This window comes from Chamaea fasciata, unplaced genomic scaffold (genome assembly GCF_029207755.1).
Source record: "Chamaea fasciata isolate MVZ Bird 193981 ecotype frontalis unplaced genomic scaffold, bChaFas1.0.hap1 SCAF_1184, whole genome shotgun sequence".
NCBI classification, from domain to species: domain Eukaryota; kingdom Metazoa; phylum Chordata; class Aves; order Passeriformes; family Sylviidae; genus Chamaea; species Chamaea fasciata.
In genome coordinates this window covers 1-26,841 of record NW_027095269.1, presented here as the reverse complement: position 1 = coordinate 26,841, position 26,841 = coordinate 1, and the positions used below count along the sequence as shown (strand labels likewise).

General features: G+C 61.4%; 1 protein-coding gene across 1 annotated transcript; it reads right to left on the bottom strand.

Moving 5' to 3' along the window:
• Positions 1 to 17: 17 nt before the first annotated feature.
• LOC136284624 (E3 ubiquitin-protein ligase HUWE1-like) lies at positions 18 to 26,398 on the bottom strand. The gene is given in 33 exon segments (XM_066174977.1): positions 18 to 1,868; positions 3,197 to 3,303; positions 3,305 to 3,414; positions 5,049 to 5,255; positions 5,988 to 6,088; positions 6,948 to 7,081; positions 8,485 to 8,730; positions 9,563 to 9,739; positions 9,861 to 9,918; positions 10,883 to 11,001; positions 11,003 to 11,095; positions 11,186 to 11,277; positions 12,301 to 12,478; positions 13,311 to 13,417; positions 13,526 to 13,606; positions 13,705 to 13,806; positions 13,894 to 14,007; positions 14,110 to 14,221; positions 14,334 to 14,474; positions 14,804 to 14,931; positions 15,018 to 15,168; positions 15,929 to 16,029; positions 16,149 to 16,248; positions 16,406 to 16,474; positions 17,267 to 17,314; positions 17,396 to 17,473; positions 18,219 to 18,281; positions 18,884 to 19,036; positions 21,801 to 22,007; positions 23,695 to 23,793; positions 24,062 to 24,134; positions 25,085 to 25,148; positions 26,300 to 26,398. Coding segments are annotated over 31 exon segments (3,648 nt in total). The 5' UTR covers positions 24,107 to 24,134; positions 25,085 to 25,148; positions 26,300 to 26,398; the 3' UTR covers positions 18 to 1,741.
• Positions 26,399 to 26,841: the final 443 nt, after the last annotated feature.

The window sequence follows — 26,841 nt, the reverse complement described above, 5'->3', positions numbered from 1 at the left end:
GTTAAAGGTCCTGGGGGAAAAAGGGGGATTTGAGGTCATGGGAGCGACCCCGAGGTCATGGGAGTGACCAGTTAAAGGTCCTGGGGGGAAAAGGGGGATTTGGGGTTATGGGAGTGACCCCAAGGTCATGGGAGTGACCAGTTAAAGGGATTTGGGGTCATGGGAGTGACCCCGAGGTCATGGGGGGGAAAAGGGGATTTAGGGTTATGGGAGTGACCATGAGGTCATGGGAGTGACCCCAAAGTTATGGGAGTGAACACAAGGTAAAGGGGGGGGGAAATGGGATTTGGGGTGTTGGGAGTGACCCCGAAGTCATGGGAGTGACCAGTTAAAGGTCCTGGAGGGGAAAAGGGGGGATTTGGGATCATGGGACTGACCACGAGGTCATGGGAGTGACCCCGAGGTCATGGGAGTGACCCCAAGGCCATGGGAGTGACCAGTTAAAGGGATTTGGGGTCATGGGAGTGACCCCGAGGTCATGGGAGTGACCCCAAGGCAATGGGAGTGACCAGTTAAAGGTCCTTGGGGGGGAAAATGGGATCTGGGGTCATGGGAATGACCCTGAGGTCATGGGGGGGAGAAAGGATCTGGGGTGTTGGGAGGGACCTGGAGGTCATGGGAACATCCCCCCACCCACAGCAGGGGAGTTGGAAGGGTCAGTGTCCAGTGTCCACAGTCAGTGTCCAGTGTCCACGGTCAGTGTCCAGGGGGCAGTGTCTGGGGTGCATGGTCAGTGTCTGGTCAGTGACCAGTGTCCAGTGTTGGTGTCCATGGTCAGTGTCCGTGGTCAGTGTCCGTGGTTGGCATCCAGTGTCCATGGTCAGTATTCCAGGGTCCATGGTCAGTGTCCAGAGTCCACGGTCAGTGTCAATGGTCAGTGTCCAGTGGCCACGGTCAGTGTCCACGGTCAGTGTCCGGGGTCCATGATCAGTGTCTAGTGTCCAGATCCATTGGTCACCGTCTGGGGTCCACGGTCAGTGTCTGGGGTCAGTGTCCAGTGTCCACGGTCAGTATTCCAGGGTCCATGGTCAGTGTCCAGAGTCCGTGTCCATGGTCAGTGTCCAGTGTCCAGTGTCGGTGTCCATGGTCAGCATCCAGTATCCATGGTCAGTATTCCAGGGTCCATGGTCAGTGTCCAGAGTCCACGGTCAGTGTCAATGGTCAGTGTCCAGTGGCCACGGTCAGTGTCTGGGGTCCATGATCAGTGTCCAGTGTCCAGATCCATTGGTCACCGTCTGGGGTCCACGGTCAGTGTCCGGGGTCAGTGTCCAGTGTCCAGGGTCAGTGTCCAGTGTCCGGGTCAGTGTGCAGTGTCCGAGGTCAGTGTCCAACGTCCAGGTCAGCGGACAGTGTCCGGGTCAGTGTGCAGTGTCCGAGGTCAGTGTCCAGTGTCCGGGTCACCGGTCAGTATCCAGGTCAGTGTCCAGGGTCCGGGTCAGTGTGCAGTGTCCGGGTTCAGTGTCCAGTGTCCGGGTCAGCAGTCAGCGGTCAGTGTCCAGGGTCAGTGTCCAGAGTCCGGGTCAGTGGTCAGTGTCCGGGTACAGTGTGCAGTATCCATGTCAGTGTGCAGTGTCCAGGGTCAGTGTGCAGTGTCCGAGTCAGCGGTCAGTGTCCGGGGTCAGTGGTCAGTGTCCGGGTACAGTGTGCAGTATCCGGGTCAGTGTGCAGTGTCCAGGGTCAGTGTGCAGTGTCCGGGTCAGCGGTCAGTGTCCGGGTCAGCGGTCAGCGGTCAGTGTCCGGCTCACTCGAAGAGGGCGTTGTGGCCGCCGGAGCAGAGGAATTTCTGCAGCATCAGGTGATAGGGGAACTTGCGCTCGTCGAACAGCATGGGCGACGTGAACCCCACCGAGCAGATGAAGAACGTCAGCCTGGGGGCACGGGAGCGGTCAGTGCTGGGCCACGGCCAGGGGCGCTGGCCACAGCCAGGGCCACTGACCACAGCGCTGACCATGGACAGGGGCGCTGGCCACAGCGCTGACCATGGACAGGGGCGCTGGCCACAGCCAGGGCCACTGACCACAGCGCTGACCATGGACAGGGGCGCTGGCCACAGCGCTGACCATGGACAGGGGCACTGACCACAGCGCTGACCATGGACAGGGGCACTGACCACAGCGCTGACCATGGACAGGGGCGCTGGCCACAGCGCTGACCATGGACAGGGGCGCTGGCCACAGCCAGGGCCACTGACCACAGTGCTGACCATGGACAGGGGCGCTGGCCACAGCGCTGACCATGGACAGGGGCGCTGGCCACAGCGCTGACCATGGACAGGGGCGCTGGCCACAGCGCTGACCACGGCCAGGGGCGCTGGCCACAGCGCTGACCATGGACAGGGGCGCTGGCCACAGCGCTGACCACGGCCAGGGGCGCTGGCCACAGCGCTGACCATGGACAGGGGCGCTGGCCACAGCCAGGGCCACTGACCACAGTGCTGACCATGGACAGGGGCGCTGGCCACAGCGCTGACCACGGACAGGGGCGCTGGCCACAGCGCTGACCACGGCCAGGGGCGCTGGCCACAGCGCTGACCATGGACAGGGGCGCTGGCCACAGCGCTGACCACGGCCAGGGGCGCTGGCCACAGCGCTGACCATGGACAGGGGCGCTGGCCACACCGCTGACCATGGCCAGGGGCGCTGGCCACAGCCAGGGCCACTGGCCACAGCCAGGGCCACTGACCACAGCGCTGACCATGGACAGGGGTGCTGGCCACAGTGCTGACCATGGCCAGAGGCGCTGGCCACAGCGCTGACCACGGCCAGGGGCACTGACCATGACCAGGGACACAGCCATGGGCACAGCCACAGCGCTGGGCACTGACCACAGCACTGGGCATGTCCATGGGTATGGCCACAGCACTGGGCACAGCTGTGGGCACTGACCACAGCACTGGGCGCTGACCACAGCCAGGGGCACTGACCACAGCCAGGGGCACTGACCACAGCAGCAGCACTGTGCCTGCCCAGGCTCCGGCCCCTGGAGGTGGCACACCCACTGCTGTCCCTGGCCCTCCCCTCTCCCCAGTCCCTCCTCTTTCCAAGCCCACCCCATTCCCATTCCCATTCCCATTCCCATTCCCATTCCCATTCCCATTCCCATTCCCATTCCCATTCCCATTCCCATTCCCACCCCCTCTCCTCATCCCATCCCTGTTGTCCCCATTGTCCCCAATCCCATCCCCGTGGTCACTGACCGGAACCGCGGCGTGGGCGTGTATGGGGGCGGCTGCCAGCTCAGCCCCTTGGTCAGCAGGCGGGTCAGGGCCGAGGCCGTGGCGCGGGCGGCCGCGGTGGGCGCGGGGGGCGGCGGCGGCGGCGTGGTGACTGCGGCGCTGCCGTACCGGGGAGCCCACGCACAGCTTCACCAGCAGCCCGAAGAGCTCGGCCAGCGCCCGGCCCAGCCGCGACGACGCTGCGGGGACACGGGGGGCACGGTGAGACGCTTGGGGACACAGTGAGACACTTGGGGACACGGTGAGACACTCGGGGGGACACGGGGGACACGGGGACACGGGACAAGACAGGAGATAAGGGGACGAGACCTTCGGGGGACATGGGGACAGAGCGACAGCGGGGACACGGGGTGAAACCCCCCGGGGTCCCCCGAGCTGTTTAGAAGCCCCCAAACACAGTTTTGGGGGTCCCTCAGCTCGTTTTTGGAGCCCCCTGACCCATTTCTGGAGCCCCCTGACCCATTTCTGGGGCCCCCTGACCCATTTCTGACCCTCCCAGCCCGTTTTGGCCCCCCCAGCCCATTTCTGGGGCCCCCTGACCCATTTTTTGAGCCCCCTGACCCATTTCTGACCCCCCCAGCCCATTTCTGGAGCCCCCTGCCCCATTTTTGGGGCCCCCTGACCCATTTCTGACCCCCCCCAGCCCATTTTTGGAGCCCCCTGACCCATTTCTGGAGCCCCCTGACCCATTTTTGGAGCCCCCTGACCCATTTTTGGGGCCCCCTGACCCATTTCTGACCTCTCCCCAGCTCTTTTTTGGGGCCCCCTGCCCCCTTTCTGACCCCACCCAGCCCGTTTTTGGAGCCCCCTGCCCCACTTCTGACCCCCCAGTCCATTTCTGGAGCCCCCTGACCCATTTCTGACCCCCCCCAGCCCATTTTTGGAGCCCCCTGACCCATTTCTGGAGCCCCCTGCCCCATTTCTGACCCCCCCAGCCCGTTTTTGGAGCCCCCTGACCCATTTCTGACCCTCCCAGCCCATTTTTGGAGCCCCCTGCCCCATTTTTGGGGCCCCCTGACCCATTTCTGACCTGCCCCAGCCCATTTTTGGAGCCCCCTGACCCATTTCTGGGGCCCCCTGACCCATTTCTGACCCCCCCCAGCCCATTTTTGGAGCCCCCTGACCCATTTCTGGAGCCCCCTGCCCCATTTCTGACCCCCCCAGCCCGTTTTTGGAGCCCCCTGACCCATTTCTGACCCCCCCCAGCCCATTTTTGGAGCCCCCTGACCCATTTTTGGAGCCCCCTGACCCATTTCTGACCCCCCCAGCCCGTTTTTGGAGCCCCCTGACCCATTTCTGACCCCCCCAGCCCGTTTTTGGGGCCCCCTGACCCATTTCTGGGGGCCCCCTGACCCATTTCTGACCTGCCCCAGCCCATTTTTGGAGCCCCCTGACCCATTTCTGGGGCCCCCTGACCCATTTCTGACCTGCCCCAGCCCATTTTTGGAGCCCCCTGACCCATTTCTGGGGCCCCCTGCCCCATTTCTGACCCCCCCAGCCCGTTTTTGGAGCCCCCTGACCCATTTCTGACCCTCCCAGCCCATTTTTGGAGCCCCCTGACCCATTTTTGGAACCCCCTGACCCATTTCTGACCCCCCCCAGCCCATTTTTGGGGCCCCCCGACCCATTTTTGGGGCCCCCTGCCCCATTTCTGACCCCCCCAGCCCGTTTTTGGAGCCCCCTGACCCATTTTTGGAACCCCCTGCCCCATTTCTGACCTCCCCCAGCCCGTTTTTGGAGCCCCCTGACCCATTTCTGACCCCCCCCAGCCCATTTTTGGGGCCCCCTGCCCCATTTCTGCCCCCCCCCTCACCGGAGAGCAGGGGTTTGATCTGTTTGATGCGGGCGGCCATGGCCGGGGTGATCTTGGCCTTGGCTTTGGGGTCGCTGGCGCTGGGCTCGTCGGTCTCCATGGGGGCCAGGGGCTCCCCCTCCAGCCCCATCCCCTCCAGCAGCCCCTGGGCCGGGGGGGGGTCACTGCCCGCCCCCCCCGCGGGGCCCGCGGCCTCCGCCTCGCCCTCTGCGGGGGACGGGGGGTCAGACACCCGCACAGACCCCCAGAGTGACGTCTCCCGCAGAGACCCCCCCCCAAAAGGGTGACTTTATCTGTACAGAGCCCCCAAAATTACAATTCCTACAGAGACACCCCCCAAACTCATCTTTCCTACAGAGACCCCCCCAAAAAATGAGACATTTCCCACAGAGACCCCCCAAAAATTACAATTCCTACAGAGACCCCCCAAAAAATGTGACATTTCCTACAGAGACCCCCCCAAAAAGTGACTTTATCTATGGAGACCCCCCCAAAATTACAATTCCTACAGAGACCCCCCCCAAACCCATCTTTCCTACAGAGACTCCCCCCAAAAAACGACTTTTTCTATAGCAATCCCCAAAAGTGAATTTATCTATGGAGACCACCCCAAAAAGTACAATTCCTACAGAGACCCCCCCCCCCAAAACTGACAGTTCCTAGAGAGACGACCCCCCAAAAGCGATTTTTTCTATACAGATCCCCCCAAAAAAAAGACTTCTCCTACAGCGACCCCCCCAAAGTGACATTTCCTACAGAGACCCCCCCCAAAACTGACCTTCCCTCACAGAGATCTGCCCAACAATCGACTTTCCCCACTGAGACCCTCCCCAGCTCCCCCAAAATCCCCACGGAGCCCCCCCAGCCCCCCCATAAATCCCTCCAAACCCTCCCAAAACCCAATAAATCCCCCCCAAATCCCCCCCCCCGGACACCCACCTGCCCTGCGGCCGCCCTGGGGGGGGCTGGGGGCCGTTTTCTCCTCCTTGGGCACCAGTTTCTGCATGTCAGCCTGGCCGAACTCGCAGCCCGGGGGGAGGCTGGGGGGGCACGGGGGGTCACGGGGCTGGGGGCACCTTCCCAGTGCTCCCAGTTCCTCCCAGTCACTCCCAAACTCTCACCAGTGCCCCCCCCAGTTCCTTCCCAGTGCTCCCCAGTTCCTCCCAGTGACTCCTAAACTCTCACCAGTGCCCCCCAGTTCCTTCCCAGTGCCCCCCCCCAGTTCCTTCACAGAGCTCCCAGTTCCTCCCAGTGACCCCCAAACCTTCACCAGTGCCCCCCCAGTTCCTTCCCAGTGACCCCCAAACTCTCACCAGTGCCCCCCCCAGTGCCCTCCCAGTGTCTGTTTGGGGGGCACCACACCAGCAAGAAGCACAGATGGCTCAGCCCAGTGCCCACCCAGTCCCTCCCAGTGCCCCCCAGTTCCTTCCCAGTGCCCCACAAACCCTCACCAGTCCCTCCCAGTGCCCCCTAACCCCTCACCAGTCCCTCCCAGTCCCCCCCAGTTCCTTCCCAGTGCCCCCCAGTTCCTTCCCAGTCCCTCCCAGTGCCCCCCAACCCCTCACCAGTCCCTCCCAGTGTCCCCCAACCCCTCACCAGTCCCTCCCAGCGCCCCCCAGTCCCTTATCAGTCCCTCCCAGTGCCCCCCAGTGCCCCCCAACCCCTCACCAGTCCCTCCCAGTGCCCCCCAGTTCCTTCCCAGTCCCTCCCAGCGCCCCCCAGTCCCTCACCAGTCCCTCCCAGTGCCCCCCAATTCCTTCCCAGTGCCCCCCAGTGCCCCCCAACCCCTCACCAGTCCCTCCCAGTGCCCCCCAGTTCCTTCCCAGTGCCCCCCAGTGCCCCCCAGTCCCTCCCAGTCCCTCCCAGCGCCCCCCCAGCGCCCCGCAGCGCGGGCAGTACCTGTTTGGGGTGCACAGGGACAGCAGCACGGTGCTCTCCCACACCAGGGAGCAGTAGAGCTGGCTCAGCTTGCCCAGCACGCTCAGGCCCAGCTGGGAGCCCCACTGGTTCACCGAGATGGCTCTGATCTCGCTCTGGGGGACCCCAAACCCCCCGTGAGACCCCAGAGAGCCACCCCAAGCCCTCAAACCCTTTTCAACCTCCCCCAAACCACTTTTAAAACCCTCCCAAACCCCTCCAAGCCCCCCCAAACACCTTTCAACCCCTTTTAACCCCCCCAAGCCCCCTTTAAAACTCCCCAAACCCCATTCAAACCCCATTCCCACCCGCCTTCAACCCCCCCAACTGCCTTTAAACCCCCCAAACCCCCTTCAAACCCTCTTTAAACTCCCCCAAACACCATTCCAGCCCCCCAAACCCCATTCCAACCCTCTTAAACCCCATTCAACCCCCCCAGATTCCCTTTAAAACCCCCCAAACCCCCTTTCAACCGCCCCAAACACCATTCCAGCCCCCCAAACCCCATTCCAACCCTCTTAAACCCCATTCAACCTGCCCCAAACCCCTTTAACCCCCTCAAACCCTTTTTAAACTCAATTCAACCCCCCCAAACCCTATTGAACCCACCCCAAACCCCTTTTAAACTCAATTCAACCTCCCCAAACCCCATTCAACCCACCCCAATCTCCATTCCAACTCCCCCAAACCTTTCTCCAAGCCCCCCAAACCCCCTTTAAACCCCATTCAACCCACCCCAAACCCCCTTTAACCCCCCCAAACCCCTTTTTCAACCCCTTTCAACCCACCCCAAACCCCATTCAAACCCCCAAACCCCTTTCAACCTGCCCCAACCCCCATTCCAACTCCCCCAAACCTCTCTCCAAGTCCCCCAAACCCCTCTAAAACCCCATTCAACACCCCCAGACTCCCTTTAAAAACCCCCCCAAACCCCTTTTAAACCCCTTTCAACCCCCCCAAACCCCATTGAACCTGCCCCAACCCCCATTCCAACTCCCCCAAACCTCGCTCCAAGCCCCCCAAACCCCCTTTAAAGCCCCCAAACCCCTTTAAAACCCCATTCAACCCACCCCAAATCCCCTTTAACCCCCCCAAAACCCTTTTAAACCCCATTTAACCTACCCCAAACCCCATTCAACCTGCCCCAAACCCCCTTTAACCCCCCCAAACCCCTCTTAAACCCCATTCAACCCACCCCAGACTCCCTTTAAAACCCCCCAAACCCCTTTTAAATTCCATTCAACCCACCCCAAAGCCCCTTTAACCCCCCCAAATCCCTTTCAAACCCCATTCAACCCTACCAAACCCCATTCAACCCGCCCCAACCTCCATCCCAACTCCCCCAAACCCCTCTCCAAGCCCCCCCAAACCTCCTTTAACGCCCCCCAAACGCCTTTCAAACCCCATTCAACCCTACCAAACCCCATTCAACCCGCCCCAACCTCCATCCCAACTCCCCCAAACCTCTCTCCAAGCCCCCCAAACCCCCTTTAAAGCCCCCCCCCCGCCCCAGCCGTACCTGCCCCACCCTGCAGGTGTGCACGAACATCATGATGAAGGCGTGGGCGGCGGTCAGGGCGTGCAGCAGGGGCGTGGCCTGGGCCGACAGCGTGGCGTCGGGGACAGCGCCGGCCCCCGCCAGCTCCCGCAGCAGCACCGAGCCCCCCGGGGCCTCGATGGGCCTGTGCAGGGGCTCCAGGGCCGACAGCACGGCCTCCAGCTGCACCAGCCCCTCCTGGAGCACCTTGGGCTCGTGGGACAGGGTCTGGGGACAGGAAAAATGACAGAAAAATGACACTGGGGTCACTGAGGGGTCACTGAGCCCTCCTGGAGCGCCTTGGGCTCGTGGGACAGGGTCTGGGGACAGGAAAAATGACAGAAAAATGACATTGGGGTCACTGAGCCCTCCTGGAGCACCTTGGGCTCATGGAACAGGGTCTGGGGGAACAGAAAAGGGACATTGGGGTCACTGAGGGGTCACTGAACCCTCCTGGAGAGCCTCGGGCTCGTGGGACAGGGTCTGGGGACAGGAAAGGGACATTGGGGTCACTGAACCCCCCTGGAGAACCCTGGGCTCATGGGACAGCGACTGGGGACACACAGGGGACACCGAGAGCGTCATCAGGGGCCACACCAGGGGGGATTTGCAAACCCCTGAACCCGCCCTGGATGGATTTTCAGACCCCCAGGCTGGATTTTCTCCCCCCAGGCCAGATTTTCTCTCCCCCAGTATGTTTTTTTTTCCCCCAGGCCGGATTTTCCGCTCACCAGGATGGATTTGCAAACCCCAGAATGGATTTTCTCCCCACCAGGCCGGATCTTCTCACCCCCAGGCTGGACTTTCCGCTCACCAGGATGGATTTGCAGACCCCAGGCCAGATTTTCTCCCCCCAAGGCTGGATTTTCTCCCCCCAGACTGGATTTTCTCCACCCCAAGGCCGGATTTTCTCCCCCCAGTACGTTTTTTCTCCCCCCAGGGTGGATTTTCCGCTCACCAGGATGGATTTGCAGACCCCAGAAAGGATTTTCTCCCCCCAGGCCGGATTTTCTCCCCCCCAGTACGTTTTTTCTCCCCCCAGGGCGGATTTTCCGCTCACCAGGATGGATTTGCAGACGCCAGCCACGGCCTGGCAGGCTGCAGAGGTGGGGAAGTCCACGGGCAGGTTGGGCAGCCCCAGGATGGTGACGAGCGGCCGCAGCCCCCGCTGCGCCACGAACTCCTGGCAGTGATCGTCCGTGGTGTTGTTGCTCAGGATGGACTCCACAAACTTCATCTGGGGTTGGGGGGAGAAAAGGGGGTTCAGGGGGGCTCTGAAGGCCCTCGGGGGAGCTCTGAAGGCCCTCGGGGGGGCTCAGGACCTGTGGGGACCCCCCAGGGAAGGTGCTGGCCCTCACCACGTTGAGGATGTAGTCCATGAGAGGGATGGGGATGCGCTCCTCCGTGCCCACCACGCTGCAGAGCACACGCGGGGGGTGGTCAGGGGGGTGTGAGAGACCCCCCAGAACCACCCCGGGACCTTGTCACCACCTTGTCCCCAAGTGTGGCATCCAGGCTTGGGCTTAACCCCTGGGGACAGCCCTGGTGACCCCACAGACCCCTGGGGACCCCCATGGTGACCTGGAGACACCCCAGACCCCTGGGGACACTCCTGGTGACTCCCCAGACCCCTGGTGACCCCACAGACCCCTGGGGACCCCCATGGTGACCTGGAGACACCACAGTGACCTGGGGACACCCCTAGTGACCCAAGGACACCACAGACTCCTGGGGACACCCCTGGTGACCCCACAGACCCCTGGGGACACCCCACTGACCTGGTGATACCCCGGTGACATGCCACCACCCACCCAGGACTGACCAGGACTGACCACAGATCCCTGGTGACACCAAAGACCCCATGGGAACGCACAAACCCCTGGGGACACCACGGTGACCTGGGGACACCAAAGACCCCTGAGAACACCACATTGACCTGGGGACACTCCTGGTGACCCCACAGACCTCTGAGAACACCACAGACCCCTGGGGACACACACAGTGACCTGGAGACACCCCTGAGAACACCACATTGACCTGGGGACACTCCTGGTGACACCACAGACCCCTGAGAACACCACATTGACCTGGGGACACTCCTGGTGACACCACAGACCCCTGAGAACACCACATTGACCTGGGGACACTCCTGGTGACACCACAGACCCCTGGGGACATCATGGTGACCTGAGGACACCAAAGACCCCTGGGGACAACACAGTGACCTGGGGACACCACAGACCCCTGGTGACACTAAAGACCCCTGGGAACATCACGGTGACCCGGTGACGGCCACAACAACCTGGTGACACCCCAGACCTCTGGTGACACCCCAATGACCTCCCACCCCCTAAACCCCCCCAATCCCTCCCTTGCTCACGTCTGGCTGGGCTCGGCCTCGCTCTGCTGGGCAGCCCCGAAGCTCTGCATGGCCTGGACCTCCTCCTCCTCCTCATCCTCGCTGGAGGCCTCCTCGGCGGCGTGCGGCGAGCGCGGGGGGCGGCGCGGCCGCCGTCCCGTCCGCCTTCTGCATCGACGGCTTCTGGCAGATGTACTTGGGGTCCCTGCCCAGGCTGCAGATCTCCTCCAGCAGCTGGGAGGGGACAAAAGAGGATTTATGGAGGGTCCCTGGAGAGATTTGGGGGGGGTTTTGAAAGCCCCCCAAGTGTCCCCAAGCCGTCACCTTGATGATGGCGGTGGTGGCGTCGGTTTTGAGCGTGGGTTGGTGGCGCATCAGCTCGTCCACGGCGCTGCCCAGGTTGGAGGCTGTGTCACCTGGGGGGGGACACAGAGGGGTTTTAGGGGGGGGTTCAGGAGGTTTTAGGGGAGCAGAGCAGGTTTTGAGGGGACAAATGCGGTTTTGGGGGTTAAATAAATAGATTGGTACTGCCTGAAATAAACACAAGTCCCTTCAAAAATTGAACAAGTTGTTTAAATTTTAAGTGGGTGTTGTGTTAAAAGGCTGGTGGGGTTCTGGGGTCGCTCTGGGGGTTCCTGTCCCTGCCCTGTCCCTGTCCCTGAGCTGTTCCCTATTCCCCCATTCCTGTCCCTGTCCTGTCCCTATTCCCCCCAGTATCCCCATTATCCTAAACACCTCCAACACCCCCATTCCCCCAGCACCCTCATTCCCCCCATTCCCATCACCCCCATTCCCCCAGCACCCCCATTATTCAATACCTCCAGCACCCCAATATCCCAAATATCCCCCACATTCCCATCACTCCCATTTCCCCATCTCCCCATTCCCCCATCTCCCCATTCCTCCCAGTATTCCCATTCCTCCCACTCTCCCACTTCCCCCATTCCCCCATCACCCCCATTCCCCCCAGTATTCCTACTCCCCCAATCCCCCACTCCCCATTCCCCCCAGTATTCCCATTCCCCCCGTTCCCCCGTTCCCCCTCTCACTCCCATTCCCCCATTCCCCCAATTCCCCCATTCCCCCCATTCTCCCGTTTCCCCATTATCCCCCCCATTCCCCCATTACCCCCAGTATTCCCATTCCTCCCATTCCTCCCATTTCCCCCATTCCCCCTCTAACCTCCACTCCCCCCAGTATTCCCGTTCCCCCAAGTATTCCCATTCCTCCCATTCCCCCCATTCCCCCTCTAACCTCCATTCTCCCATTCCCATTCCCCCCAATCCCCCCGTTCCCCCCATCTCCCCATTCCCCCATTCCCCCCGTGTTCCCCCATTCCCATTCCCCCATTCCCCCAATTCCCCCATTCCCCCCATTCCCATTCCCCCCAGTCCCCCCCGTTCCCCCATCCCCCCCGTGTCCCCCCGCGTCCGTCTCACCCAGGGGGTCGGAGCTGCGGCGGCGCCGCATGGCGGGCAGGTAGTCTGGGGACAGCAGCACCTTGAAGAGGCGCTCGAAGGGCTGGCACTGCACGAAGCTCTGCAGCCCGCGCGCGTTCAGGCACAGCGCGCTGAACACGTTGGGCAGCGAGCCCAGCACCTCCCGCGTGGCCGGCACCTGCCCGGGAGGGGAAGGGGCGTGAGGGCTGCGCGCACCTGGGAACGCCTGGGGAACACCTGGGGAACACCTGGGGCAGGTGAGGGGTGGGCGCACCTGGGGAACACCTGGGGCAGGTGAGGGGTGGGCACACCTGGGGAACACCTGGGAAACATCTGGGGCAGGTGAGGGGTGGGCACACCTGGAGCAGGTGTAGGAGAGGAAATGGGACGGGTGCAAAGCAGGTGTGAGGACAAGCGGAGGGCAGATGTGGTGACAGGTGGTGAAGCAGGTGCAGGGCACGTAATGGGACAGGTGACAGGTGAGCCCCACTCACGTCCTGGACGAGCAGGGCGTGCAGCATGACATCAGTGAGCGAACACACGAGGGGACAGGAGGAAAACACATAAGGTGACAGGTATAGGACAGGTAAGGTGACAGGTGTAGGACAGGCGACAGGCAGCACAGATAAGCCCCACTCAGGTCCTTGATGAGCAGGGCGTGCAGCAGGACGTTCGTGAGGGGACACACAAGGGGACAGTGAGAGGACAGGAAAATGGACAGGTATAGGACAACTGAGGTGACAGCTGAGGTGACAGCTGAGGTGACAGCTGAGGTGACAGGCGAGGTGACAGATGTAGGACAGGTGACACGGGTAAGCCCACTCACGTCCTTGATGAGCAAGGTGTGCAGCATGTCAGTGAGGGGACACACAAGGGGACAGTGAGGGGACAGGAGAGGGCACAGGTATAGAACAGGTGAGGTGACAGGTGAGGTGACAGGCGAGGTGACAGGCGAGGTGACAGCTGAGGTGACAGCTGAGGTGACAGGTGACACAGGTAAGCCCACTCACGTCCTTGATGAGCAGGGCGTGCAGCATGACGTCGGTGAGGCCGTTGTCCTGCAGCGAGGACAGCAGCGAAGGCTCCTGGAACACGAAGACCGTCACCACCTCGGTCGCTGCGGCGGGAGGAGAGAGGGGGGCACTGAGGGCAGGTAGAGCACCTGGCGGGGTCCCCGCTCCGTGCCCGCCCTGTCCTGCCCAGGTGGGCCCGGGGCGTGGCTCACCCAGCAGGAACAGCGAGGGGCCGTAGTACTCGGCGTTGCTGATGATGTGCTTCAGCGAGGTGGGCAGCGAGCCGTCCATCACTGCGGGGACACTCGGCGGTCAGTGCCACCTCCCCTGGTCACCCCCCCCCCGGGTCACCGCGTCCCCACGTTCGGGGGGGACGGCGGGGAGCACCCACCGTGCCGGATGCCGTCGGAGAAGGCGGGGTCTTGGATGGCTTTCTTGAGGAAGTTCAGCATGGATTTGAGCAAAGCGGCGCGCTGGGGGATGCACTGCACTCCTGAGGGGCGGGGACGCAAAGGGAGGGGTGAGCCGCGCCCGCGGTGATGTCCCCAGAGTGTCCCCAGCCCCCCGGGGGGACACCTACCGCCGCGCGGGGAGGGGGTGGCAGCGCTGGTGCTGGGCACGGCGGGCAGGGCCGGCGGCTCCGGCCGCGCTTCGCCCGAGGGGCCGGGGCTGCCCTCCATAGCCACGTCGGTCACTGCACGGGGGGGACGGTGACATTGTAGGGGACGCAGGTGACACCGCGGCGGTGGGGACACCGCGGCGGTGGCGACACGGCTGTCACCACCCCTCTGCTCACCCTCCATGTCGGTCTCCATGTCCTCGCCCTCGGGCAGCGCGGCGGCGGGCGGGCGCTGCACTTTGGGTTTGATGACGAAGGGACACTCGCGGCGGCACAGATCCACCTCGTGCTGGGGCGGGGGGGACACAACCTCAGCACCCCGAAACACCCGGGTTGGGGGGGAAGACCCCAAAACAACCCAGGGGCGCCCCAAAAGCGGGGCAGGGGCGGAGGGGCAGCACCTCGAGGCGGTAGATGAAGATGGAGAGCCCGCTGTGGGACTGGAAGGCGGCCATGTCCAGGTTGGTGATGAGATCCACCACGCGCACGGCCCGCGTGACAAACGTGATCTGGTCCTGCTCGTCCCCCAGGAACTTGATCACCTGCAGAGGGGACACAGGGCAGGTGAGGGAGGCAGGGCCCGAGGCACCTGAGAGCCACCCAAAGGACCCCCAGCTCCCCCAGTAACACCTTCAGTGTCCTCATTACCCCCAGTATCCTCAACACCTCCAGCACCCCATTACCCCCCTTACCCCAACACCCCCATTACCCCCATTCCACCCACTCCCCCCAGCACCATTAACCCACTACCCCCAACACCCCAAGAACCCCCAACACCCCGAGTACCCCCAACACCCGCAGTACCCTCATTACCCCCAGCACCCCCAATATTCCCAGCATCCCCCATTCCTCCCATTTCCCCCATCCCCACCTTGAGCAGCGCCTCCATCATCCCGCAGGACACCAGCGCCTCCCCGCCGGCGTCGTAGCTGGCCAGGTGATAGAGGAAGGAGAAGAGCGCCGTGGCGAACTGGTGCGGGTAGGGCTCCATGGAAGGGTCTGCACGGGAGGGGCGCACAGGTGCGGTCAGGGGCGTGTCCCGCGGCCAGGTGAGCCCCCCCCCCCCAGGTGAGGCAGGCACGCACCGATCATGGCCTGGATGCAGTTGCGCACCAGCACGGGCAGGAAGCCGTGGTAGGAGGCGGTGCCCGTGCAGTCGATGATGCTGCTGAGCTTGGGCGTGCGCTCCAGGTGAACGATGGACGTCAGCGTGCGCAGGGACGCCGCCTTGATGTCCTGCCGGGGGACGGGGACAGCTCAGGGACAGGGACAGGGCAGGGACAGGAACAGCTCAGGGACAGGGACAGCTCAGGAATAGGGACAGGACAGGGACAGGAACAGCTCAGGGACAGGGACAGCTCAACGACAGGGACAGGGACAGGGCAGGGACAGGGACAGCTCAGGAATAGGGACAGCTCAGGGACAGGGACAGGAAAGGGACAGGGACAGGGACAGCTCAGGGACAGGGACAGGGACAGGGCAGGGACAGGGACAGCTCAGGGACAGGGACAGGACAGGGACAGGGCAGGGACAGGGCAGGGACAGGGACAGCTCAGGGACAGCGCAGGGACAGGTATGGGATAAAAGAGGGACAGGGACAGGGGAGGGACAAGGACAGCTCAGGGACAGCGCAGGGACAGAAGAAGAACGGGCAGGGACAGGGGTATTGAGAAGATACACAAGAAAACAAACGATGTGACAGGTAAAGGAACAGGGAAGTGACAAGCGAGGGAAAGGACAGGGACAGAAAAAGGACAGGGCAGGGACAGGACAGGGCAGGGACAAAGCAGGGACAGAAGAGGGGACAGCAGAAGGGACAGGGGAGGGGACAGCAGAGAGGACAGCAGAGGGCACAGCTGAGGTGACAGCAGAGGGAACAGGCAAAGGGACAAGTGAGGGGACACCTGAGGGCACAGCTGAGGGGACAGGACAGGGGACACCAGAGGGGCCAGGAGGGGACACCAGAGGACACAGCCACGCCCTCTCACACGCTCACCATCAGCTGCTTGTCGGTGATCTGCAGCACGTCCACCAGCTCCTCGATGAGCCCGTTGTACAGGATGCTGTTGGCCGACTCCTGCAGCGCGTTGGAGTAAACTGCACACACAGAGAGAGAGGGGGGGAGAAAGTCACCCCAAACCGCCCCAAAAAACCCCCCAAACCCCCCCAAAAAAACACCACCCCCCCAATTAAACCCAGCCCTGAGAAAGGCCCACCCAGGATGGAGATGGCGTGGAGCCGAGCCTGCACCGCCTGCAGCCGCTTCTTGTGGTTGGAGAAGCCGTGGGCCAGGCGGATGTGGGTGAACAGCAGCATCTGGGGGGGGAAGAGAGAATTTGGGGGGGTCAGGGAGGGTCTGGGAGGGTCAGGGAGGGTCTGGGGGGGTCAGAGAGGGTTTGGGGGGGTCAGGGAGGGTCTGGGGGGGGGTCAGAGAGGGTTTTGGGGTCCCCTCAGCGTCACCACGCACACCCACCTGCTTGTCCTTGGGGATGCTGTACATCTTGGTCAGGGATTCCATGATCTCCGAGGGGCTCTCTGAGATCTGGGGGGGAAGAGGGGGGCAGAGAGGTTGAGGGGGCTAAAATTGGGGGGCAGGGGAGAAAATTGGGGTGGGGAGGGAGAAAATTGGGGGTTGGAGGGGGGAAATTGAGGGGTAGTGGACAAAATTGGGGGGCGAGGGACGAAATGATGGAGCAGGGGACAGAATTGGGGGTGTTGGGGACAAAATTAGGGGGGTGGGAGACAAAACTTGAGGGACAGATGGACAAAATTGGGGGCAGAGAGACAAAACTGGGGTGGGGAGGGACAAATTCAGGGGTTGGAGGGGGAAAATTGAGGGGCAGGGGACAAAACTGGGGGACACGGGACAAGATTGGTGGCCAGGGAACAAAATTGGGGTGCAGAGGGACAAAAGTAGGGGGCAGAAGGACAAAATTGGGGTGGGGAGAGACAAAATTATGGGGCAAGGGATAAAATTACGGGGCAGGGGACAAGATTGAGGGGTAGGGGACAAAATTGGGGGGGCAGAAGAACAAAATTGGGGTGGGGAGGAACAAAACCGGGGGGCAGAGAAACAAGATTGAAGGCAGGGGACAAAATTGAGGGGCAGGGGACAAAATTTGGGGGGCAGAGAGACAAAAATTTGGGGCGTGGAGAGACAAAACTGAGGGGCAGAGGAACAAGATTGAGGGCAGGGGACAAAATGTGGGGGGCAGAGGGAGAGAACTGGGGGACAGGGGACAGAATTTGGGGACAAGGGACAACATCTGGGGGGCAGAGGGACAGTGCAGGGTTTCGGGGGTCCCTGAGGCCAGCAGAGCCCCCCCAGACTGACCTTGTCCAGCTGCTCGATGTGGATGTAGTGCAGGGTGGTGCTGGTGGCCTGGGGGGGGTGACAGCAGGTCAAGGGGTGTCCCCCCGGTGTCCCCAAATGTCCCCAAGTGTCCCCAAAGGTGTCACTCACCCTCTTGTCCACCTTGACCTCGACGCCCGGCTCGGCGTAGAACTCGAAGTGCAGCGTGGTGGCGCTGGGGGGGTATTTCTGGGGGGGGGACAGCAGTGTCACCTCTCCTGGGTGACAGCAGGGTCCCCTGGGTGACAGCGGGGTCACCTTCCCGGGGTGACAGCAGGGTCCCCTGGGTGACAGCAGTATCACCTCCCCCGGGGTGACAGCAGTGTCACCTCCCCAGGGTGACAGCAGGGACCCCTGGGTGACAGCAGTGTCACCTCTCCTGGGTGACAGCAGGGTCCCCTGGGTGACAGCAGGGTCACCTCCCCGGGGTGACAGCAGGGTCCCCAGGACAGGACAGGTGACACAGGTGAGCCCTGGGGTGACACAGGGGACACCCAGGACATGTGACACAGGTGACATCGGGGACGCTGAGGACAGGACAAGTGATACAGGGGACACCCAGAACAGGCAGGTGGCGCAGGTGACACAGGGACACCAGGACAAGTGACACAGGTGGCACAAGTGACACAGGGGACACAGATGACACAGGGGACACAGGTGGCACAGATGACACAGAGGACACAAGTGACACAGATGACACAGGTGGCACAGGTGGCACAGATGACACAGAGGACACAAGTGACACAGGTGGCACAGGGGACACAGATGACACAGGTGACACAGGTGACACAGATGACACAGGTGGCACAGGTGACACAGGTGACACAGGTGACACAGATGACACAGGGGACACAGGTGGCACAGGTGACACAGGTGGCACAGGGGACACAGGACACAGGGGACACAGGTGACAGGGGACACAGGTGTCCCTCACCATCATGTGCAGGTCCCTGCAGCACTCAGCCAGCCCAAAGCCGTTCTCCTTCCCGCCCCAGCTCTGCACAGAACGGCCTCGATCAGGGACACCCAAACCCTCCCCAAACCCCACAAAGCCCCCAAAACTCACCCAATCCCTCCCCCAATCCCCTCCAAACCCCCCTAAAACTCCCCCCAACCGCCCCTAAAATTCTTCCAAACCTCCCCCAACCCCCCCAAATCCTCCCCAAACCCCCCAAACCCTCCTCAAACCCCCCAAATCCTCCTCAAACCCCCCAAACCCTCCCCAAATACCCCAAACCCCCCAAACCCTCCCCAAACCCTCCTCAAACCCCCCAACCCCTCCCCAAACCCTCTCCCAACCCCCCAAACCCTTTCCAACCCCTCCCCAAACCCCCCAAACCCTCCCCAACCCCTCCCCAAACCCCCCAAACCCTCCCCAAACCCTCTCCCAACCCCCCAACCCCTCCCCAAACCCTCTCCCAACCCCCCAACCCCTCCCCAAACCCCCCAAACCCCTCCCCAAACCCTCCCCAACCCCTCCCCAAACCCACCCAATCCCTCCCTCAATCCCCTCCAAACCCCTCAAAACTCCCCCAAACTCCCCCAAACCCTCCCCAAACCCCCCCCAACCCCTCCCCAACCCCCCCCAGTCCCCCCCACCTCGGCCAGGTGCTGCAGGCGGGCCAGCAGGGGCCCGCGGCGCTCGGAGCCCAGGCGGGTGATGTAGTTGGAGCGTTTGCTGAACACGTAGAGCAGGTTGAGCACGGCCAGCACCACGTGCATGTCCGACGACGCCAGCAGCGTGGTCAGGTGCTGCGGGGGACACCGGGGTCAGGCTGTGGGGGGGCTTGGGGTGGGATTTCGGGGGGGTTCGGGGGCACTTGGGAGAGTTTTGGGGGTGGTTGGGGAGGATTTAGGGGGAGTTTCGGGGGATTTGGGGGAGTATTGGGGGGGGGGTTTAGAGGTTTGGGGGTGTGTTGGGGGCTTTGGGGAGGATTTGGGAGAGTTTTGGGGGGTTCGGGGGGATTTCGGGGGAGTTTGGAGGGATTTGGGGGAGTTTTGGGGGGGGAGTTGGAGGTGTTTGGGTGGGATTTGGGGGGTTTGGAAGGGATTTGGGGGAGTTTTGGGGGAGTTCTGGGGGATTTGGGGTGATTTGGGGGAGTTTTGGGGTGATTTGGGGGTGATTTGGGGGAGTTATAGGAGATTTGGGGGAGGCTTGGGGGTGATTTGGGGGAGTTTTGGGGGGTTTGGGGAGGACTTGGGGGGATCTGGGGCAGTTTGGAGGGATTTGGGGGAGTTTTGGAGGGATTTGGGGGAGTTTTGGGGGGAATTTGGAGGTGTTTGGGAGGGATTTGGGGGAGTTTTGGGGAGTTTGGGGAGGATTAGGGGGAGTTTTGAGAGAGATTTGGGAGACTTTTGGGGGACTTTTAGGGGGGTTGGGGGGAATTTAAGGATGTTTTGGGGGGGAATTGGAAGATTTTCTGGGGGGATTTCAGGGAGTTTTGGGGGGCTCCAGAGAGATTTGGGGAAGTACTGGGGGACTTTTCAGGGGGTTTGGGTGGGCTTGGGGGACATTTGGGGGAGTTCTGGGGGGTTTGGGGGAGGATTTGGGGGAGTTTTGGGGGGTTTGGAGGCTTAGGATGGGATTTGGGGGGATTTGGGGTGAGTTCTGGGGGGTTTGGGGGAATTGTAGGGGGATTGGGGGGGATCTGGGGGAGTTGGGAGGGGTTTGGGGGAGTTTTGGGGTGTTCAGGCCGGCTTTGGGGGGGATTTGGGGGGAGTTTTGAGGGGTTTGGGGTGGATTTGGAGAAGTTTGGGGGAGTTCCGGGGGAGTTTTCAGGGGTTTGGGGCAGCTTTGTGGGGGATTTGAGGGAGTGTTGGCGAGGCTGGGGGGGATTTTGGGTAGGATTTGGGGGAAATTTGGGGGAGTTTGAGGTGTTTGGGCGAGTTTTGGGGGGTTTGGGGAGGATTTGGGAGCTTTGGGGGAGTTTGGAGGGGCTCTGCAGTGTTTCAGAGATGATTTAACCCCAAATTCGACGCTGTTGACGTTCTCTGAGTGCATTTCACCCCAAATTTGGGGTTTGGGGGACGTTTCAACCCCAAATCTGGCAGTGTTGGTGTTATCTAGGTGAATTTCATCCCAAATTTGGGGGGTCTGGGGTGGTTTTGGGGACATTTTAATCCCAAATTTGTGGGTGTTGGTGCTACTTGGGGACATTTTAATCCCAAATTTGTGGGTGTTGGTGTTCTCCGAGAACATTTTAACTCTAAATGTGGAAGCATTGGAGTTACCTGGGCAGCTTTTAACCCAAATTTAAGGGTTCTTGGGTGGTTCTAGGGACATTTTAACTCCAAACTTGAGCCTGTTGATGTTCTCTAAGTGGATTTTACCACAAATCTGTGCGCGCCAGCGTCATTTTGGCAAGATTTCACCCTAAATTTGGGTGTTTGGAAACATTTTAATCACAAATTTGTGGGCATTGGTGCTACTTGGGGACATTTTAACCCTGAATTTGTCGGTGTCGGTGCTCTCTGAGGGGATTTCACCCCAAATCTGAGAGTTCTGCAGAGATTTAAGGATAATTTAACCCCAGATTTGAGGGTTCTGCAGTGGTTTAGGGATGGTTTAAGCCCAGATTTGAGGGTTCTGCAATGGTTTAGGGACGGTTTAAGCACAAATCTGAGAGTTCTGAAGAGATTTAAGGATGGTTTAACCCCAGATTTGAGAACGTTCATGTTTTCTGAGTGGATTTTACCCCAAATTTGGACATTTTGGGACATTTTAACCCCAAATCTGAGGGTTCTGCAGTGGTTTAGGGACAGTTTAACCCCAGATTTGAGGGTTCTGCAGCGATTTAGGGACGGTTTAATCCCAAACCTGAGCATTCTGCAGTGGTTTAGGGGTGATTTAATCCCAGATCTGTGTGCGCCGGTGTCATTTTGGCAGCATTTCACCCCAAAATTGGGGTTCTGGGGACATTTTACCCCCAAATTTGTGGGTGTCAGTATTATCTGGGCGGATTTTACCCCAAACCTGAGGTTTTTGGGACGTTTTAACCCCAGATTTGGGTGCGCCGGTGTCATTTTGGCAGCATTTCACCCCAAAATTGGGGTTCTGGGGACATTTTACACCCAAATTTGTGGGTGTCAGTATTATCTGGGCGGATTTTACCCCAAACCTGAGGCTTTAGGCACGTTTTAACCCCAGATTTAGGTGCGCCGGTGTCATTTTGGCAGAATTTCACCCCAAAATTGGAGTCTTGGGGACATTTTACCCCCAAATTTGTGGGTGTCGGTATTATCTGGGCAGATTTTACCCCAAACCTGAGGCTTTAGGCACGTTTTAACCCCAGATTTGGGTGCGCCGGTGTCATTTTGGCAGAATTTCACCCCAAAATTGGGGGTTTGGGGACATTTTACCCCCAAATTTGCGGGTGTCGGTATTATCTGGGCGGATTTTACCCCAAACCTGAGGTTTTTGGGACGTTTTAACCCCAGATTTGGGGGCGCCGGTGTCATTTTGGCAGCATTTCACCCCAAATCTGAGGCTCTGGTGTCTGTGAGGTGCTGCACCCACCTCGATGGAGCTGTAGAGGTGCCGGGAGAAGCTGTACTCGATGAGCAGAGCGGTGAAGTTGAGCAGGGCCAGCAGCAGAGCCTTGAGGGGCTGGCGCTCGGGCCGGTCGCAGGCCAGCATCCAGCTCATGGCCTCCACCGGCCGGCCCGCCTCGGCCAGCAGCGCGTCGAAACGGTCCAGCAGGTCCACCCAGTGGTACAGCTCGCACTGGGGGGGGGACATGGGGGGGTTCAGGGGGACAGGCTGGACCCTCTGAGCCTCTCCTGGAGCCCCTGAGACCCCCACGAACCCCCCACATCCAGCGTTGATTTATGGGGTTCGGGGCACAGCCTGGACTTGGGACAGACCCCAACTCTGCAGGTCCACCCAGTGGTACAGCTCACACTGGGGGGGGGACATGGGGGGGTTCAGGAGGACTCCTGAACCCCCCCTGGACCCCCTGAGTCCCCACTGAGCCCCCCAGGTCACCCCAGTGAGATGTGGGGCAGGGGGCACTGCCTGGACCCCCTGAGACCCCCCCTGGACCCCCTGAAGCCCCCCAGATTCATCCAGTGATTCAGCTCGTCCCAAGGAATTCAAAGGGTGATTTATGGGGCTGGGGGCACAGCCTGGACCCCCTGAGACCCCCCCTTGAGCCCCCCAGGTCACCCCGGGGAGATGTGGGGCTGGGGGCACAGCCTGGACCCCCTGAACCCCCCCTTGAGCCCCCCAGATCCACCCAGTGATTCAGCTCGCCCCAGGGGATTTAGGGGGTGATTTATGGGGCTGAGGGCACAGCCTGGACCCCAACCCAGACCTTCTGAGCCCCCCATAAACCCCCTCACACCCCAGGGGGACCCCAACACTCCAGGGAGGAACCCCAATATCCCAACCCAGGGGTGAGACCCCTCCCAAAATACAGAGCAAAAAACCAGAATTTTTTTCCCTCTTCCCTGGTGGTTTTGGAGAATGACAAAGAATTCGGGTCCTCCCTGGATGTTTGGGGGGGAAACCGAGGTGCCCCCCAAATGTTTTGGGGTCTATGGGGTGCCCCCCTCGTTGTTTTTAGGGATATTGGGGTTCCTCTTGGGAGTTTTAGAGGTTTGTGAGAGAAAATTCACCCCCAAACAGCTTCAGGGGTGGGGGGAGATGGAGAGGGAGAAACTGGGGACTCCCTCCCGGGTGTCCTGGGGAGTTTTGGGGTGCTCAGTGACCCCAATTTTGAGGTTCCAAATGGGATCCCAGCCTCTCCAATCCCAAACCATCAAACTCCTGGGGGAGGGGGGCTGTAGGACACTGCCGACCCCCCCAAATCTGAAGAAAGGTAAATTAAAAAAAAGGGGGGGGGGACCCCCTAACATTTGAGGGAGCTGCAGGAAATCGAGACACCCCCCAACATTTCTAAACCCTCAGAAAAACCCAAAACAGAGAGCTGAGAGTTCAGCAAAAACTGGGGACCCCCCGTCATTTCAGGAACACTCTGGGGTGTCCCCCCCCTCATTTGGGGGGTGCTCTCTGAGATTTGGGGGTGCCCCAAGGTGACAATCCCCCCGTGGCAGGGACAGTTTGGGGACAAACTCAGCAACACCTCGACAAACCCTGGACGATCCTTTGGGAAATTCCCACGTGTCTTGGGGTCCCTCCAGGTTTTTGGGGTCCCCCTGATGTGTTTGGGATCCCCAGCCAAGGTTTTTGGTGTCCCCACCAAAGGTTTTTGGGGTCTCCCCAAGGTTTTTGCCCTCCACCAGGTTTTTGGGGTCTCCCCCTCAGGTTCTTGGGGTCCCTCCCAGGTTTTTGGGGTCTCCCCCTCAGGTTCTTGGGGTCCCTCCCAGGTTTTTGGGGTCCCTCCCAGGTTTTTGGGGTCTCCCCCTCAGGTTCTTGGGGTCCCCCCCCCGGTTCTTGGGGTCCCCCCCACCTTGCCAATGTTCCATGTCTTGATCTGCTGCAGTTCTGTCACCAGCTGCTCGTCACTGCAGCCCTTGAGCTTCTCGATGAGGGCCCGGCAGTCTGCGGGCTGGGGGGGACACGGGGGTCACTGCTGTCCCCTCGGGGGGGCCCCGGTGTCCCCAACACTGTCCCGGTGTCCCCAACGCCCCCCTGAGTGTCCCCGATGCCCTCCTGATGTCCCCCAACCTTCCCTGAGTGTCCCCAACCCTTCCTCGAGTGTCCTCAACCCTGCCCTACGTGTCCATAACCCCTTCCAAGTGTCCCCAAGCCCTCCCAAGTGTCCCCAAGCCCTCCCAAGTGTCCCCAAGCCCTCCCAAGTGTCCCCAAGGCCTCACCGCCTCCGTGGGGGTTTTCTTCAGTTTCGTCCGATCCACTTTCATTTTGGGGGTTCCGATCCTCGAGCTCCGCCTGCGGCCACGGGGAGGGGGCGGGGTCACAGCAAAGCCACGCCCCTCCATGGCTCAAACCACGCCCCCCCGCGCCTGTCGCGACACAGCTCGGGGCTGTCCCGACAGAGCTCCAGGAATATGACCCGCTCCCTCACGGGTTAAATCCACTCAACCCGCGCGACCCTGAGGGGCTGCTCTATCGCGACAGGACACCCCTAACCCGACACAACCCCTCTGTCCCGACAACACTCCTCTATCCCGAAATAGCCCCGCGACACGACCCACCCCCGTCACGGATCAAAGCCACCCAAGCCGCACCACCTCGGGGTGCTGCTCCATCGCGATAGGACCCCCCCTTATCCCGACACAGCGCCTCTATCCCGACAGAACCTCGCTGGCTCAACACAGCCCCGGGAACGCGACCCGCCCCCAACGGATTCAATCCACCCACCCCGCGCCACCCCGGGGGGCTCCTCTGTCGGGACAGCACCCCCCCGTATCCCGACAGAGCCCCCCTATCCCGACACGGCCTCGCTGTCCCGACAGGCGCCGCGGCCGCCGCGGCCCGATGACGTCGCGGCACCGGCTGAACAATGAATGTGCAAAACCCCGCCGTGCCCCGGGAGCGTGTGTGTGTGTGTGTGTGTGTGTCCCCCTTCCCCTCCCCAAAATAAAACCCCGCATTCCCCCCCCCCTCATTAACCCCTGTAATTAAAGGCTGTAATTAAAGGGTTGTAATTAACCCCCCCCCCCCGTCGGTACCCCCCCCCCCCACGCCGGCCCGGCCGGTTCGGTGACAGTGACGCATCACATGAGGGGGGGGGAGATGTTTTTGGGGTGTCCCCCCCCCTCCCCCTCCCCTGGAGAAATAATTAAAAAAAAGCTTTTCCACCCTCCCCCCCAAAAAAAAAAACAAAACCTTTTTCCCCTCCTCCCCAAAATTCCTTTTCCCGGCTGGAATTCCCTTACCGGGAATCACTCCCAGTCCATCCTCGGCCCGGCCCGGTCGCTGCGAGGGGGAAGGAGGCGGGAGCTGCGAATTTTGGGGAGGGGGGGGAAGGTGTGAAATTTTGGGAGGGTTTTTTTTGAGGGGGGGGGTCCCGTGTGACCGTCAGGGTTTAACCCTAAAAATGGGATTCCCCCCCAAAAAAATCACAGAGCGGGGGGATCTTAATGCAGCCTAAAATCGCTGTAAAAACGTAGTAAAAGGAAATAAAGGAATAAAAGTGTTGGGGAGGTAATGAGAAAACCCTCAAATCCTAAAATATCTGAAGAAACGGGGTTCTAAAGGTGAGGGTGCTGCAGGAATCACGACCCGGAGGCTCAAGGGGTCCCCCCAAAACGTGAGGAAAAGGCTGAGGGGGAACCCCGAGCGACGAGGGGGCGAGCAGAAACAAACCCGAAATCTTTAAATAATTAAACCCACAAAAAACTCCTCGTAAAATACAGAGGAATTGTAAAGGCATGAGAAAGACAAATGAAGGCGGGGAGGCAGCTTAAAGAGCCGGAATTTCGGGGGGAATCCCCGCGAGGAGGTTCTGGACTGAGGGAAAAGGAGCCGTGAGGGGAAGGAAAAGGAGCCCCCAAATCACCGCTGAGGGAATGGGGGGGGCGCGCCCCTCATGACGGCGCCAAGCGCCATCCCCGCCGTGCCGCGGGCCCCGCAGCGGCACCGGGCCGAGCCCCCCCCGCAGCCCCCGCCGGTCCCGGTACCTTGAGCGGGCGGGGAGAGCAAAGGGAGGGGGGGGGGAGGTCAGAGCCCGGCCCGGGCCCGTCCCGCCGCTGCCGCCGCCGCCATCTTACACTGAGCCCCGGCCGCGGCCCCGAGATCCCGCGAGAGGCGCCGCAAGTCCCGCGAGAGCGGCCGGCGGGACGAGGAGGAGGCGGCCCCGAGGGGCGGGGCAACGCCGCCGGCAGCCAATGGGATGGCGAGAGGCGCGGGGGGTCGAGTCTCGCGAGAGTCCGCCTAGCGGCGGGGCGGGAGTTTGCCCGAGCCTCGCGAGATTTCGTGAGGAGTATGGGGGAGGGGAGGCGGTCCCTCACGGATCCCGCCTCGTACCGGGAGTGGGGGGAGGGCGGGGGGAGGGGGGGCAAGGCCCTGCCCGCCACAGAGCGGCTCAAACCCCCCCGCTCCCCTCGCAGACTGCGGGCCCCACGCCGTTCCCCTCAAGCACCGGCACTCACCGGCACGCTGATGAGAGCGAGATCTCGCGAGGCGCTGGCGGCAGCGCGGCCCCCCGAAGCCTCGCGAGAGGCGCTTGGAGAGACAGAAGCGAGAGAGGCAACGGGAGAGCGGCGGCGGCCCCGCCGAGGGCGGGGGGGGGGAAGGGAGGGCGGGGGGAGCGCGGCCGCTGCCTCAGCGGCGGGAACGGCGGCGGCGCGCGCGGCTCTCGCGAGAGCGCCGGTTAACAGGGGCGCCCGCAAATCTCGCGAGATTTGAAGCTCGTCCTCCCTCCCCGCCCCGGCTGGAGAGGACAAGATCTCGGGAGAGCGAGCGCCGCCTGAGGGAAGTCTCGCGAGAGCTGCCCGGAGGCGCGCGATGTGAGGCGAAGGTCACGTGACCCAACCTGGGTCACTTTTCACCAATTCCGGTTTTTTCTTTTTTTTTTTTATTCTACAAATACAAAAGGAAAGGGGGCGGGGCCGCGGCCTCCGGACACGCCTACAAAACAAGGGCAGCCAATGGGAAGCGGCCCCGCCCCGTCAATCAACCTGAAGACACTTGG